This window comes from Oncorhynchus clarkii, chromosome 2 (genome assembly GCF_045791955.1).
Source record: "Oncorhynchus clarkii lewisi isolate Uvic-CL-2024 chromosome 2, UVic_Ocla_1.0, whole genome shotgun sequence".
Lineage (NCBI taxonomy): Eukaryota > Metazoa > Chordata > Actinopteri > Salmoniformes > Salmonidae > Oncorhynchus > Oncorhynchus clarkii.
Window position 1 is genome coordinate 20,102,709 of NC_092148.1, and position 16,258 is coordinate 20,118,966.

Sequence of the window (16,258 nt, forward strand, 5' to 3'; positions counted from 1 at the left end):
AATATTCTAGTTTGCTTAATTTCAGTTTGACAAAACAAGTATAGTGTAGAGAATCATTGTACCATCTAAACCTCTGTGACATGTCTTTTCCATAAACAAAAATCTTGTCAGCTGTTTGAAGCTGGTGTACAAAAAAGATACTTAAACAGGTAGCATAGAAATGGCTCACATAGAACAGATCTACTGCTTCTTAGACTTGCTTTCGATGAGTTAATTGTTTTAAGTACTTTTGTTGGATGTGGGGGACTAAGGACTTTACATTGCCATCTAGATAATCTGAATGTGGAAAAATAGGGAATAAGTGCTTGCCGGCTTTGAATTCACAAGGCAGTTGTAGAAACCCTGACTGGTCCACAGAGGGCAGCAGCACTTTGTTACGGAACATAACCTTCAAAAGACACTGGTTGAATTCACTGTTTCCTTATTCTATCACCATATAGCTAAATTGAGTCAAGACAATTGCTTTTAAAAATATATATTTCAAATCTTTAAACTTTATGAATATGTTTTTTATACATTAAAAACTGACAAACTGTGGGTACAGCGCATGAGAAGTTACTGTACACTTGCAAAACTATTTTTCCCTCTGTAAAATAGATAACTTAATATACATTTTGGATTGATGGCTACTACACTGAACCAAAATAAATGCAACATGCAACAATTTCAAAGATTTTACTGAGTTACAATTCATAAGTAAATCAGTCAGTTGAAAAATTCATTAGGCCCTAATCTATGGATTTGCATGACTGGGAATACAGAGAAGATTCTGTTGGTCACAGATACCTTCAAAAGGTAAGGGTGTGGATCAGACAACCAGTCAGTATCTGGTATGACCATTTGACCATCTTCGCATAGTTGATCAGGCTGTTGATTGTGGCCTTCGGAATGTTGTCCCACTTCTTTTCAATAGCTGTGTGAAGTTGCTGGATATTAGCAGGAACTGGAACACGCTGTCATATGTTGATCCAGAGCATCCCAAACATGCTCAACAGGTGACATGTCTGGTGAGCATGCAGGCCATGGAAGAACTGGGACATTTTCAACTTCCAGGAATGAAAATCCTTGCAACATGGGGCTGTGTATTATCATGCTGAAACATGAGGTGATGGCGGTGGATGAATGGCATGACAATAGACCTCAGGATCTTGTAATGGTATCTGTGCATTCAAATTGCCAACGATAAAATGTAATTATGTTTGTTGTCTGTAGTTTATGCCTGCCCATACCATAACCCCACCGTGGGGCACTCTGTTCGCAACGTTGACATCGGCAAACCACTCAACGCCACATATGCTGTCTGCCCAGTACAATTGAAACGGATTAATTTGAGAAGAGCACACTTCTTCAGCATACCAGTGGCCATCGAAGATGAGCATTTGCCCACAGAAGTTGGTTATGATGCCAAACTGCAGTCAGGTCAAGAAACTGGTTGGGACACAGATGTGCTTCCCCGAGATTATTTCTGACAGTGTGCAGAATTTCTTTGGTTGGCTGGTCTCGGACGATCCCGCAGGTGAAGAAGCCGGATGTGGAGGTCCTGGGCTTGCATGGTTGTACGTGGTGTGAGGTCTGTTGGACGTACTGCCAAATTCTCTAAAACGGAGGTGACTTATGGTAGAGAAATGAACATTCAACAGCTCTGGTGGATATTCCTGCAGTCAGCATGCCAATTGCACACTCCCTCAACTTGAGACCGGTGGATGGATTATCTTGGCAAATGGAAAAATGCTCACCAACAGGGATGTAAACACATTTGTGCAATGAATAACAGAAGAAATAAGATTTTTGTGTGTATGGAAAATTTCTGGCATCTTTTATTTCAACTCATGAAACATTTTTGTTCAGTATAGCTTATAACTAGCTTATTAAGTTATCTAGGGTTACTTGTAACCAAGGCAGTGTTTTTTCTGGATTAATAATGGGCTTAGGTGGTGGACGTGGCAGGGGCATGAATTTTAGAGAACATTTTAGAGACCCTCATCTTCGCCGTTTTAAACTAAATTCCCTGCGATTCTATGCATTTTGCGATGGCTAATTATGTGTTATTTTGCTCAAACATGAAATATGTAGTGCTAAATTAATTGTTTGAGGGATTTTTCAATTGGCCCCGACTTTCTAGTATTTATTTAGGTGACAGTTTTCAAAGGTTATTTTATGTAAGGGATAAATGCCCACATTCTGTACATCATAAACAAGTATTCAACAATGCTGTGGTATAAAAAAAGGCATTTAGTCATTTAAGTTTACAGTAAAAGCGTTTTTCCATCCTAAAAAAAATGTTTTCTTTTTACACTATTTGGACTTAGGTGACCTGAAAAAATGCTTAGGGGGCCCGCCCAAGGATTAAAAACATCCCTGCAAGACGTGACTAGGATGTCATCACGTGACACTAGTGATGTCATTGATGTCCCAAGCAAAGGAGAGGGGCAGGTCCTTCATCTTCTCCTGGAAGACACTGTCAAATCTCTCGCTCTGTGCAACAGTGAAATGGTTCTTCCAGTCCCCAATGGTCCCTGTCAGAGTGTGGATGGAAATCAGAGTATTAAAAGGGCAATTCCACCATTTTCATTATCTCCAGCATAATACATACAGTATGTGAAAATGGCACATTTCTACATTTCGTATCTAAACATCTAAAGGTTAAAGTTCTACCCGAGAACATCAAACACTAGGAGATTCGCGGTGACGTGCGGAGCAAGAAAATACCCTTCCTCTGGCTAGAAACTTGTTGTAAATCACAGTTTCTTACTTTTAATCCTACCTTGTGATGTCACAGATTTTAAAAAGAATAGGACCTTAGCTTTTTAACTCACCATTTTCACATATGTAGACACAGGTATGATTCCAGAGATCATGAATATGAGGTTGAAGAGTGGCAGAATTGCCCTATAAAATCAAAAATGATCAATTTAATTGTTCTTTAGGTTTGCACGGATTATAATCCGGATGGTTGTATATCTATCGGAATATTGGTTCAGTGTAAATGTGTGGGGGCCTGGTGTTACAAGTACAGTACTGTAAGGCCTTTGTGGTTGCCCTTGGCTTGATTAAGGCTGAAAGCATTTGCAGCTTGTGCAATCCTCATACCAAAGTGTATTGATTCTGTTATCACATTATATTATGACTTAGAAGGTGTGACGTGCATACCTTTCCTCATAAACGTGCCCTTGTTGTGGTCAAGCAGGGAGTCGGGCACCGTCTTGTAGTTAGCCTGCGGGTTCTGTTTCATGGTTCTAAAGGTGCTGTGTTCCACCACACTGGCCATCTGCTCCTCTGTCAAATCCTTCCCTAGAAACCTGCACATCCTCTCCACCATGGAGCGCAGGTCCTGCAACACACACACCGTTCATGCTTTGAGACTCATGTAAACCCACAAGCCAACTCCGAGTACAGGACAGGATGGACAAGTAGATGGACAGGTAGGCTTTGCCACCGTTGGTACCTTGATCATCTCTTCATATGTGATGTACAGGAAGTTCATGTTGTCTCTATTAGCGTACCACGTCTTGATGTGCTCAAACCAACAGTTCCCAAAAACTGCAACACACACAGCAAAGACTAAAATAGATGCTTCATACCCAGCCTACCACCATGAAAGCACAGCTGAACCTAAGGATACTACAGATGAAAGTGTTTAGAAGGCTTTCGACATCATTCATTTCAAAATAATCACAATTAACTGACCTAACTGTAAGCGTAACGCATTGTTGGCTAGTGCCAACTCCTCATAGAAAAAAATACTTGGCTTTGCACATCATGTACGATATTCATAGTCCTTAACAGGACCAAAGGCACACATTCTACTTACCTTTCCCTTCCATGAATTTCTCAAAGAAATCATTGAAGTCCTTCGGTGTCTCCAGCATGGCTGCATATTTGTGGAAGTGGTAATAGGACACGAGAACATCCTTAGGGTTTCTGGCCACATAGATCACCTTAAAGCAAGATCATACTTGAAGCAAGATCATACTGCATATCAATAGATTGACTATAAAAAACGATCCATCAATATCAGTAGTAATAATTTAATGAAAGTAATCCTGAAGGTAATGACAAATAGTGAAAATAGACTTCGGGTAACACTTAAAGCCTGCAGGTATTATGCATTCTAAGACTTATAATAAGCATGTATACCGACCATTTAGAGTATTTTGATACACAGAGATATAAAATATTAAAAGCCTTATAAGGCATTAAAAAGGCTCATACATAACAAGTAATAAAGCATTATACCTGCAGGCTAACACCAATACCAAAGTGCTAATTATGCTAAGTGCTAATACCACAGAATAATACCCAAGTGTTACCAAAATTAGCCTTGCATTCCACTGACCTTTCCCCTCTTTTGTCTGATGGCGAGAGGCATGAACTTGTACTGCAGGTGGGTGACCCGTAGCCTGGGGGAAGGGGTAGCGTTAAACTCCTTCTCACTGCCAATCAGCTCGATCCATGGGACGCGCTGTGCGTTGAGATGCTCTGTGTTTGGAGTGACGTCCCCTTTGGCTTCTATCAGAGTCAGAATCTGCTGCATCCAGATCGTCCCTGTCAATCACAGCAGAGTGGACACTACAGGTCACCCAGAGGTAATTTCAATGAAATTTAAACTTCAATGTCAGTCCTACCATACAATGTACAATACTGGATAGCTTGGCCCTTTCACCTCACTGCACTACCTTGATTTGATAACACCCACACACTGTTTAACTGACAATTCAAGGGTTATTTTTATTGGGGAAAATGTAGTGAACTTTTGTTTCAGGGATTTTACACTAAAAAGTATGTGGACACCTGCTCGTCGAACATCTCAATCCAAAATGGGCATTCATTTGGAGTTGGTCCCCCCTTTGCTGCTATAACAGCCTCCACTCTTCTGGGAAGACGTTCCACTAGATGTTGGAACATTGCTGCAGGGATTTGCATTCATTCAGCCACAAGAGCCTTAGTGAGGTTGGGCACTGATGTTTGCCAATTAGGCCTGGCTCGCAGTCGGCGTTCCAATTCATCCCAAAGGTGTTCGTTGGGGTTGAGGTCAGGGTTCTGTGAAGGCCAGTCAAGTTCTTCCACACCGATCTCGTCAAACCATTCTGTATGGACCTTGCTTTGTGCACGAGGCATTGTCATGCTGAAACAGGAGAGGGCCTTCCCAAACTGTTGCCACAGTTGGAAGCATAGAATCGTCTACAATGTTATTGTACGCTGTAGGGTTAAGATTTCCTTCCACTGGAACTAAGGAGCCTGGCCCGAACTATGAAAAACAGCCCAATACCATTATTCCCCCTCCACCAAACTTTACAGTTGGCACTATGCATTGGGTCAGGTAGCGGTCTCCTGGGATCCGCCAAACTCAGATTTGTCCGTCGGACTGCCAGATGGTGAAGTGTGATTCATAACTCCAGAGAAGGTGTTTCCACTAATCCAGAGTCCAATGGCGGTGAGCTTTACACCACTCCAGCCGACGCTTGGCATTGCACACAAGTCTAAGATCACCATGCGCAACTACTCGGCCGTGAAAACCCATTTCATGTTGCTCCCGACGAACAGTTTCTGTGCTGATGTTGCTTCCAGAGGCAGTGTGGGACTCTGTAGTGAGTGTTGCAACCGAGGACAGACTATTTTTAATGCGCTACGTGCTTCAGCACTCGGTGGTCCCGTTCTGTGAGCTTGTGTGGCCTACTACTTCGCAGCTGAGACGTTTCCACTTCACAATAACAGTTGACCGGGGAAACTCTAGCATGGCAGAAATTTGACGAACTGACTTGTTGGAAAGGTGGCATCCTATGATGGTGTCACGTTGAAAGTCACTGAGCTCCTCAGTAAAGCCATTCTTCTGCCAATGTTTGTCTATGACGGTTGCATGGCGGTGTTTGATTTTATACACCTGTCAGCAACTGGTGTGGCTGAAATAGCCAAATCCACTAATTTGAAGGGGTGTCCACATACTCTGTGTGATATATATATATATATATATATATATAGTGTATTTGAATGTGGACATTGTCCTGCCTACCATCACTGTGCTCCTCCTGCTCTGATACGATGCTTATGGGACATCGGTCTGTTACACTTTAATCTAGCCTGGTTTAAACCATTGTTTTCAGCCAAGGGGAGAATAACAGGGCATGGCAGCATTCCACCTAATGTAAGGATGCGGGCAAGATTCTGCGCAGGGAGATTAGCGATAATACCAGTTGTTGGCTTAAAACAACTAGGACATTGCTTTCACTTATCTGGGCTGCTGGACTGATACAGGTCGAGAACAGAGCCCATTAACAGATAAGCAAAGTAAACTCGCTGAACGAGATCTACTCAGTTGAGCTGAAACTGTGTAAGAGGATCTTATAGAGATAAAAGAGGAATGCAGGAATGTTTTAAAAGTGGTAATCAACTGGGTATTCTAGGTAAGTGCATCCATGCTGTCTCCAGTATTCACCTGACTTGGGATAAGTGACGGCGAATATGTCTGAGTCTCGGATCTCCCAGTTCTGGATTTGGTCGACCTCGTCGGGAGAGTGGACCCCATTGATCAGGTTGAAGTTCCGGTGAGGAACCAGCATATAGTCCAGAACCTGGGGATCAGTGGAATCCAAAGGATCTGAGAAGACAAGACATAGTCAAAGGCCCACTCATTCAAGCAATCTGGATCTATGTATGTAAGCATTAACACACAACAGGGAATAACCATACACCTCCAGCCGTGTGAGAAGGCACGAGGCCGAAGTCCTACTCATCTAGAGTTGAAACGCTGTGCTTGATTAGACAAAAATCTGAAATAAACACCCAAAAAGCCCAGTAAATAAGGCTGATATTCCAAACAAATGTTTATATAGCTATCAGATCACAGGGAGCCAGGAGGAAGCCAAGTGGAAATGTTTAAAGGGGAAATCTGGGATTGGAAAAACAACTGGTAAACATCTGAGGGTTGGGGCTGGAGAAATGTAAACATAAACAGAGTCATGGATGCAAGGACTGACCATTAATGATATCAAAATGATAGTTATGAAACCATATAGGGTTTGTTTAGAATAACATTATAATTCTAAACAAATAACACTATTTTGGGTTCTGGTTGGGAAAAACAGTTGACCTAAACTCATGAGGCATTTACAAGTTATATTCTTCATGAAGCAGCAATGGCTACATGCCATTAACTCAAAAGTCCTAAAATGTATGTCACAATCCCAGATTGCCCCTTTAACAAAAGGAGACATTTAATAACATTCAAGTACCTATAAACAAAGCCTGGGTACAAAAAAAAAGTATTCCTATGAAGGACTAGCAAATATTTCAGTAAAGATAAATGGTGGGTTTGCTGTGCAACAATGCAGTTCTAGCTGTAAAGGGGCAGGGAGCATGTTGTTCTGTTCACAGGCTGGTCTGAATCACAGGTTTAAAAAAAGTTGCCTAGTTTGTGTCCATCAAGCTCAAGCCTTGGTCACCATTCATGTACACTATGTACACTTCAGACATGCAAACATCTCACTGAGAGGTTCCAAATATGAATACAACAATAACACAATTACGCAACGAAGTATCACACAGAGAAAACAAAGTAATTACTTGTTTCTAACTATGCCACTCAGATTCTGGTTAAACATTCAATTAACATGATAAAATGGCAATACAAGGGTAGGCACTGTATTCTGCAATAGGCAATATAGCAACCTATTTGAACTCCCAACTATAACTCCACGCACTGCACAGAGCGCACAGTATTCCCTACCTGTCTTTGTACGGATGGAAGTTGTCATTGTATGCCAATGTGACAAAATCCACAGTCGGTGTTGGCTACTATGAAATCCCTGGCCCAGGTAGTTTTTTGCAGTCAATTAACAACTATTCTTAAAAATAAGGTTTTATGATGGATAGCGGGCAGAGCGAAGTAAAATTCACTCGGTGTCCAATGCCTACCCGAATATCACCTACTGTCCCAAATAGAAGACGCGGAAGACAAACACACGTTTCAGCTGGGTTTTTTATTCGTGTCGTGCTCGAGGAATACTGACCGCCTATACAATTTAAGCGCGTTCGCGCACGCAGCAGTAGGGTTTGTTTTTTGCGCGGTCGCACCTCAGATTAATTTGCGTTTTTTAAACACAGCGTTACAGACTCCATGCAATATGCCATATTTTACATCCCCCATGTCCGACGAAAAACGGGAAACGATTTTGATTAGGCTACAGAGGAAATCCGGTATTCTTAACTAGTTTGTTTTACTGAGAAAATTAATTGAGAAACGTTTTTGTGAGGCCAAATTAATTTTTGTTTTGTCAACATTTTGTGCACTCACTCTCACACACACACTTTCCACCCTGTGCATCAGAGGTGGCACCACACGTACTAGAGTGGTGTGGTGAAAATGTATTATGGGGCTGTAGTCTTTCCTGTTCTGGTAACCTAACCAGGTAAAACTCAGGACCTTATACGGTATGCCGTGATTCATCTGTTGTATTAAGGTTTAAAATGGGCTATGATGGGACCAGAGTTGTTCTAATCAGGTCACATGGTTTAAACAAACTAATGTTCTTGGGGAAGATGAAAATACTGTCAAACTGCAGCAACCTTGTAGTTTACATATTCATTATATTAGGACTTGGGTTGTTTACACAGACAGAGAAAGCAACATGATTGGACAAAGCTTTCTGTATGCGGGTTTGTTGCGTCATATTGTCCCGCCCTATGCAACTCTAGGCCTAATTAAAAATGTACTCAGCCTGTTAGCTATTGTGTTTATTGATTAATTCCAGTTAATCATTTTGGATTGAAAAAGCCTAGGTAGTCGAGTCAGTCCAAGTTTGAATATAAACCAAATTTCATCCAATTCACATTTTCTCACAAACAAATTGGCTATAAATACACCAAGTTACTGCTTCCTTCAACCTGGCCAGAGACAGGGCACATAGCAGTGATCAGACTGAACAATTACATTGTTTCCATGCAATACAGCATGTCAGATCGCTAATGTTTAAGTGCATAGGCGGATACATTTACGGAGGAGTTATTTTTTGTGTCTGTCTGGTGTGATGTGTTATCAGGCTTGCTAAATAAATACCAGCGGAAAGTGGAGATTGCCTTAAACTTTGTGCATTGTGCCCAGCCCGCGTGACCTGCGATTTCTGTGAACCTGATTGGTTAAGGCATGCAAAGAGCCTGTAGCAGCGCTCCAGTGTGACTGAAAGAGATCTTGTCTTACTTAGAGTTGACAAATCATGAGGCAAATCAGTCTAAAATACAGAACTCCCCCCCCTTTTTAACGTTTTGCGTTGATATATTTTATTAAACTAAATACAAAAAATGGTGATTGTCAATGGCAAATGTAATTTCTCCACGTTTTCTGGCCAGGCCCTGTCATGCATGGACCCTAATACTTCTGATGGATTCATATTTTGTTAGAGGGCAACAAAGCATAACCTTTCACCAGTTCGTGAAATGTCTCTAATATGACAGTAATATGTCCAATACATATTTATTCTCTGTAGAACTGATAAGGACATGCGTAGTCACAATCCACACATCTGTCAGTTATCAGTGAGCTGTCACATTGCTGAGAGGGCATGGACAGGAATCAGGACAGAGGCTTGGAGGAAAGAATGTACCAGAGAAGTTCCTCTAACCAACCCACAGACTGCGGTCCTACCAGTTCAATAGTAATTAGAGCATTCCAGTCGGTGGCCTGGGAATAATATGTATTACAGAATGTCCTTTTCACCAGCAACTTTTTATTTATTTATCTGTCTTATTCTCACAGTAGTGATCATGTTGCCAGGTGACTTGCCAGGAGGGTGTGAGTGAGTGTATGTGTCATCTGTGTTTGTGAGAGAGTATATGTGTGTGTGAGTGAATGTCAGTGTATGTGTGTGTATGGGTTCCACCGAAGCCGCACGTACCCAGAGGGCCCCAGCCCCCAGATACTGTAAGAAGATAAAAGCTGAGGTTGCGGAATGTTCCTCCTCAATTGGAACAGGACAGAAGGATAAAGTGTGACTCAACACTAAATCATCAGTGGTCTCGATGTCTCCCCATGTAACCTGACTCATGTTTGAGAAAGGGGAGAACTACTTGGTCTTGTTTTCTGATTTGACAATACATGAGGAGGGGCTGGTCTATTCCTACTTCTAGTGAAAGACAGTGTGGGGCAAATATGCACCAGGTGTGTCTCCATGAATGCACTCCGTTTATGTTTGTGTGTGTGTTTGTGTATACAGTGGGGCAAAAAAGTATTTAGTCAGCCACCAATTGTGCAAGTTCTCCCACTTAAAAAGATGAGAGAGGCCTGTAATTTTCATCATAGGTACACTTCAACTATGACAAAATGAGAAAAAAATTCCAGAAAATCACATTGTAGGATTTTTAATTAATTAATTTGCAAATCATGGTGGAAAATAAGAATTTGGTCAATAACAAAAGTTTATCTCAATACTTTGATATATACCCTTTGTTGGCAATGACAGAGGTCAAACGTTTTCTGTAAGTCTTCACAAGGTTTTCACACACTGTTGCTGGTATTTTGGCCCATTCCTCCATGCAGATCTCCTCTAGAGCAGTGATGTTTTGGGGCTGTTGCTGGGCAACACAGACTTTCAACTCCCTCCAAAGATTTTCTATGGGGTTGAGATCTGGAGACTGGCTAGGCCACTCCAGGACCTTGAAATGCTTCTTACAAAGCCACTCCTTCGTTGCCCGGGCGGTGTGTTTGGGATCATTGTCATGCTGAAAGACCCAGCCACGTTTCATCTTCAATGCCCTTGCTGATGTATCATGAGATTTTGAGTGAAAACCTCCTTCCATGGCCCCATTCATTCTTTCCTTTACACGGATCAGTCGTCCTGGTCCCGTTGCAGAAAAACAGCCCCAAAGCATGATGTTTCCACCCCCATGCTTCACAGTGGGTATGGTGTTCTTTGGATGCAACTCAGCATTCTTTGTCCTCCAAACACGGCGAGTTGAGTTTTTACCAAAAAGTTATATTTTGGTTTCATCTGACCATATGACATTCTCCCAATCTTCTTCTGGATCATCCAAATGCTCTCTAGCAAACTTCAGACGGGCCTGGATATGTACTGGCTTAAGCAGGGGGACACGTCTGGCACTGCAGAGTTTGAGTTCCTGGCTGCTTACCTATTGCAGATTCAGTCTTCCCAGCCTGGTGCAGGTCTACAATTTAGTTTCTGGTGTCCTTTGACAGCTCTTTGGTCTTGGCCATAGTGGAGTTTGGAGTGTTTGAGGTTGTGGACAGGTGTCTTTTATACTGATAACAAGTTCAAACAGGTGCCATTAATACAGGTAATGAGTGGAGGACAGAGGAGCCTCTTAAAGAAGTTACAGGTCTGTGAGAGCCAGAAATCTTGCTTGTTTATTGGTGACCAAATACTTATTTTCCACCATAATTTGCAAATAAATTCATTAAAAATCCTACAATGTGATTTTCTGGATTTTTTTTCTCATTTTGTCTGTCATAGCTGATGTGTACCTATGATGAAAATGACAGGCCTCTCTCATCTTTTTAAGTGGGAGAACTTGCACAAATGGTGGCTGACTAAATACGTTTTTGCCCCACTGTATAAACTCAGCAAAAAAATAAATGTCTCCTCAATGTCAACTGTGTTAATTTTCAGCAAACTTAACATGTGTAAATATTTGTATGAACATAAGATTCAACAAGACATGAACTGAACAAGTTCCACAGACATGACACAGACGTGACTAACATAAATGGAATAATGTGTCCCTGAACAAAGGGGAGGGTCAAAATCAAAAGTAACAGTCAGTATCTGGTGTGGCCACCAGCTGCATTAAGTACTGCAGTGCATCTACTCCTCATGGACTGCACCAGATTTGCCAGCTCTTGCTGTGAGATGTCACCCCACTCTTCCAACAAGGCACCTGCAAGTTCCTGGACATTTCTGGGGGGAATGGTCCTAGCCCTCACTCTCCGATCCAACAGGTCCCAGATGTGCTAAACGGGATTGAGATCCGGGCTCATCGCTCGCCATGGCAGAACACTGACATTCCTGTCTTGCAGGAAATCACGCACAGAATGAGCAGTATGGCTGGTGGCATTGTCATGCTGGAAGGTCATGTCAGGATGAGCCTGCAGGAAGGGTACCACATGAGGAGGGTGTTTTCCCTGTAACGCACAGCGTTGAGATTGCCTGCAATGACAAAAAGCTCAGTCCGATGATGCTGTGACACACCACCCCAGACCATGAAAGACCCTCCACCTCCAAATCGATCCCACTCTAGAGTACAGGCCTCGGTGTAACGCTCAATCCTTTCGACAATAAACGTGAAACCGACCATCACCACTGGTGAAACAAAACCACAAATCGTCAGTGAAGAGCACTTTTTGCCAGTCCTGTCTGGTCCAGCGATGGTGGGATTGTGCCCATAGGCAACGTTGCCGGTGATGTCTGATGAGAACCTCCCTGACAACAGGCCTACAAGCACTCAGTCCAGCCTCTCTCAGCCTATTGCGGACAGTCTGAGCACTGATGGAGGGATTGTGTGTTCCTGGTGTAACTCGGGCAGTTGCTGTTGCCATCCTGTACCTGTCCCGCAGGTGTGATGTTCGGATGTACCGATCCTGTGCAGGTGTTACACGTGATCTGCCACTGCGAGGATGATCAGCTGTCCGTCCTGTCTCCCTGTAGCGCTGTCTTAGGCGTCTCACAGGAAGGACAAGGCAATTTATTGCTCTGGCGACATCTGCAGTCCTCATGCCTCCTTGCAGCATGCCTACGGCACATTCACACAGATGAGCAGGGACCCTGGGCATCTTTCTTTTTGTGTTTTTCAGAGTCAGTAGAAAGGCCTCTTTAGTGTCCTACGTTTTCATAACTGTGACCTTAATTGCCTACCGTCTGTAAGCTGTTAGTGTCTAAACGACCGCTCCAGAGGTGCATGTTCATTAATTGTTTATGGTTCATTGAACAAGCATGGCTAACAATGTTTAAACCCTTCACAATGAAGATCTGTGAAGTTATTTGGATTTTTACAAATTATCTTCGAAAGACAGGGTCCTGAAAAAGAGACGTTTCTTTTTTTGATGAGTTTATTACATACAGTGCCTTGCGAAAGTATTCGGCCCCCTTGAACTTTGCGACCTTTTGCCACATGTCAGGCTTCAAACATAAAGATATAAAACTGTATTTTTTTGTGAAGAATCAACAACAAGTGGGACACAATCATGAAGTGGAACGACATTTATTGGATATTTCAAACTTTTTTAACAAATCAAAAACTGAAAAATTGGGCGTGCAAAATTATTCAGCCCCTTTACTTTCAGTGCAGTAAGGATCTCTGAATGATCCAATGTTGACCTAAATGACTAATGATGATAAATACAATCCACCTGTGTGTAATCAAGTCGCCGTATAAATGCACCTGCACTGTGATAGTCTCAGAGGTCCGTTAAAAGCGCAGAGAGCATCATGAAGAACAAGGAACACACCAGGCAGGTCCGAGATACTGTTGTGAAGAAGTTTAAAGCCGGATTTGGATACAAAAAGATTTCCCAAGCTTTAAACATCCCAAGGAGCACTGTGCAAGCGATAATATTGAAATGGAAGGAGTATCAGACCACTGCAAATCTACCAAGACCTGGTTGTCCCTCTAAACTTTCAGCTCATACAAGGAGAAGACTGATCAGAGATGCAGCCAAGAGGCCCATGATCACTCTGGATGAACTGCAGAGATCTACAGCTGAGGTGGGAGACTCTGTCCATAGGACAACAATCAGTCGTATATTGCACAAATCTGGCCTTTATGGAAGAGTGGCAAGAAGAAAGCCATTTCTTAAAGATATCCATAAAAAGTGTTGTTTAAAGTTTGCCACAAGCCACCTGGGAGACACACCAAACATGTGGAAGAAGGTGCTCTGGTCAGATGAAACCAAAATTGAACTTTTTGGCAACAATGCAAAACGTTATGTTTGGCGTAAAAGCAACACAGCTGAACACACCATCCCCACTGTCAAACATGGTGGTGGCAGCATCATGGTTTGGGCCTGCTTTTCTTCAGCAGGGACAAGGAAGATGGTTAAAATTGATGGGAAGATGGATGGAGCCAAATACAGGACCATTCTGGAAGAAAACCTGATGGAGTCTGCAAAAGACCTGAGACTGGGACGGAGATTTGTCTTCCAACAAGACAATGATCCAAAACATAAAGCAAAATCTACAATGGAATGGTTCAAAAATAAACATATCCAGGTGTTAGAATGGTCAAGTCAAAGTCCAGACCTGAATCCAATCGAGAATCTGTGGAAAGAACTGAAAACTGCTGTTTACAAATGCTCTCCATCCAACCTCACTGAGCTCGAGCTGTTTTGCAAGGAGGAATGGGAAAAATTTCAGTCTCTCGGTGTACAAAACTGATAGAGACATACCCCAAGCGACTTACAGCTGTAATCGCTGCAAAAGGTGGCGCTACAAAGTATTAACTTAAGGGGGCTGAATAATTTTGCACGCCCAATTTTTCAGTTTTGGATTTGTTAAAAAAGTTTGAAATATCCAATAAATGTCGTTCCACTTCATGATTGTGTCCCACTTGTTGTTGATTCTTCACAAAAAAATACAGTTTTATATCTTTATGTTTGAAGCCTGAAATGTGGCAAAAGGTCGCAAAGTTCAAGGGGGCCGAATACTTTCGCAAGGCAATGTACATTTACATACATACATACACACTACCGTTCAAAAGTGTGGTGTCACTTAGAAATGTCCTTGTTTTCCATGAAAACATACATAAAATGAGTTGCAAAATGAATAGTAAATATAGTCAAGACGTTGACAAGGTTATAATTATTTTTAATTGAAATAATTGTGTCCTTCAAACTTTGCTTTCGTCAAAGAATCCTTAATTTGCAGCAATTACAGCCTTGCAGACATTTGGCCTTCTAGTTGTCATTTTGTTGAGGTCATCTGAAGAGATTTCACCCCATGCTTCCTGAAGCACCTCCCGGAAGTTGTGTCAGCTTGATGGGCACTTCTTTTTTATTTTACCTTTATTTAACTAGGCAAGTCAGTTAAGAACGGCCTAGGAACAGTGGGTTAACTGCCTTGTTCAGGGGCTGTCTGTGTTCAAGCTGCTCCCACAACAGCTTAATAGGGTTGAGATCCGGTGACTGTGATGGCCACTCCATTATAGACAGAATACCAGCTGACTGCTTCTACCCTAAATAATTATTGCATAGTTTGGAGCTGTGCTTTGGTTCATTGTCCTGTTGTAGGAGGAAATTGGCTCCAATTAAGTGCCGTCCACAGAGTATGGCATGGCGTTGCAAAATGGAGTGATAGCCTTCCTTCTTCAAGATCCCTTTTAACCTGTACAAATCTCGCACTTTACCACCACCAAAGCATCCCCCAGACCATCACATTGCCTCCACCATGTTTGACAGATGGCGTCAAGCACTCCTCAAGCATCTTTTCATTTTGTTCTGCGTCTCACGAATGTTCTTCTTTGTGATTCGAACACCTCAAACTTAGATTCATCTGTCCATAACCCTCCCCCCCCAATCTTCCTCTGTCCAGTGTCTGTGTTATTTTGCCCATCTTAATATTTTATCTTTATTGGCCAGTCTGAGATATGGCTTTTTCTTTGCAACTCTGCCTAGAAGACAAGCATTTTGGAGTAGTCTTTTCACTGTTGACGTTGAGACTGGTGTTTTGCGGGTAGTATTTAATGAAGCTGCCAGTTGAGGAATTGTGAGGCGTCTGATTCTCAAACTAGACACTAATGTACTTGTCCTATTGCTCAGTTGTGCACCGGGGCCTCCCACTCCTCTTTCTATTCTGGTTAGAGACAGTTTGCGCTGTTCTGTGAAGGGAGTAGTACACAGCGTTGTACGAGATCTTCAGTTTCTTGGCAATTTCTCGCATTGAATAGCCTTCATTTTTCAGAACAAGAATAGACTGACGAGTTTCAGAAGAAAGTTCTTTGTTTCTGGCCATTTTGAGCCTGTAATCGAACCCTCAAATGCTGATGCTCCAGATACTCAACTAGTCTAAAGAAGGCCTGTTTTATTGCTTCTTTAATCAGGACAAGTTTTCAGCTGTGCTAACATATTTGCAAAAGGGTTTTCTAATGATCAATTAGCCTTTTAAAATGGTAAACTTGGATTAGTTAACATAACGTGCCATTGGAACACAGGAGTGATGGTTGCTGATAATGGGCTTCTGTACGCCTATGTAGATATTTCATTAAAAATCATCAGTTTCCAGCTACAATAGTCATTTACAACATTAACAATGTCTACACTGTA

General features: G+C 42.1%; 1 protein-coding gene across 4 annotated transcripts; it reads right to left on the reverse strand.

Moving 5' to 3' along the window:
- Nucleotides 1–1,809: 1,809 nt before the first annotated feature.
- On the reverse strand, nucleotides 1,810–7,952 carry LOC139380180 (amine sulfotransferase-like). Of its 4 annotated transcripts, XM_071122658.1 has the most exons (8): nucleotides 7,724–7,952; nucleotides 6,434–6,595; nucleotides 4,337–4,545; nucleotides 3,812–3,938; nucleotides 3,446–3,540; nucleotides 3,151–3,331; nucleotides 2,817–2,889; nucleotides 2,471–2,516 (listed from the first exon to the last, which is right to left on the reverse strand). In XM_071122658.1, exons 1-7 carry the CDS (start codon nucleotides 7,749–7,751, stop codon nucleotides 2,855–2,857), a joined length of 837 nt encoding a protein of 278 aa, XP_070978759.1. In that variant the 5' UTR covers nucleotides 7,752–7,952; the 3' UTR covers nucleotides 2,471–2,516; nucleotides 2,817–2,854. The 4 variants fall into 4 exon arrangements, with proteins under 4 accessions (XP_070978735.1, XP_070978743.1, XP_070978750.1 ...); XM_071122634.1 differs by lacking the exon at nucleotides 2,817–2,889 and having other exon boundaries at nucleotides 1,810–2,516; XM_071122642.1 differs by lacking the exon at nucleotides 2,817–2,889 and having other exon boundaries at nucleotides 2,289–2,516; nucleotides 7,912–7,931.
- Between the last annotated feature and the right edge of the window lie 8,306 nt (nucleotides 7,953–16,258).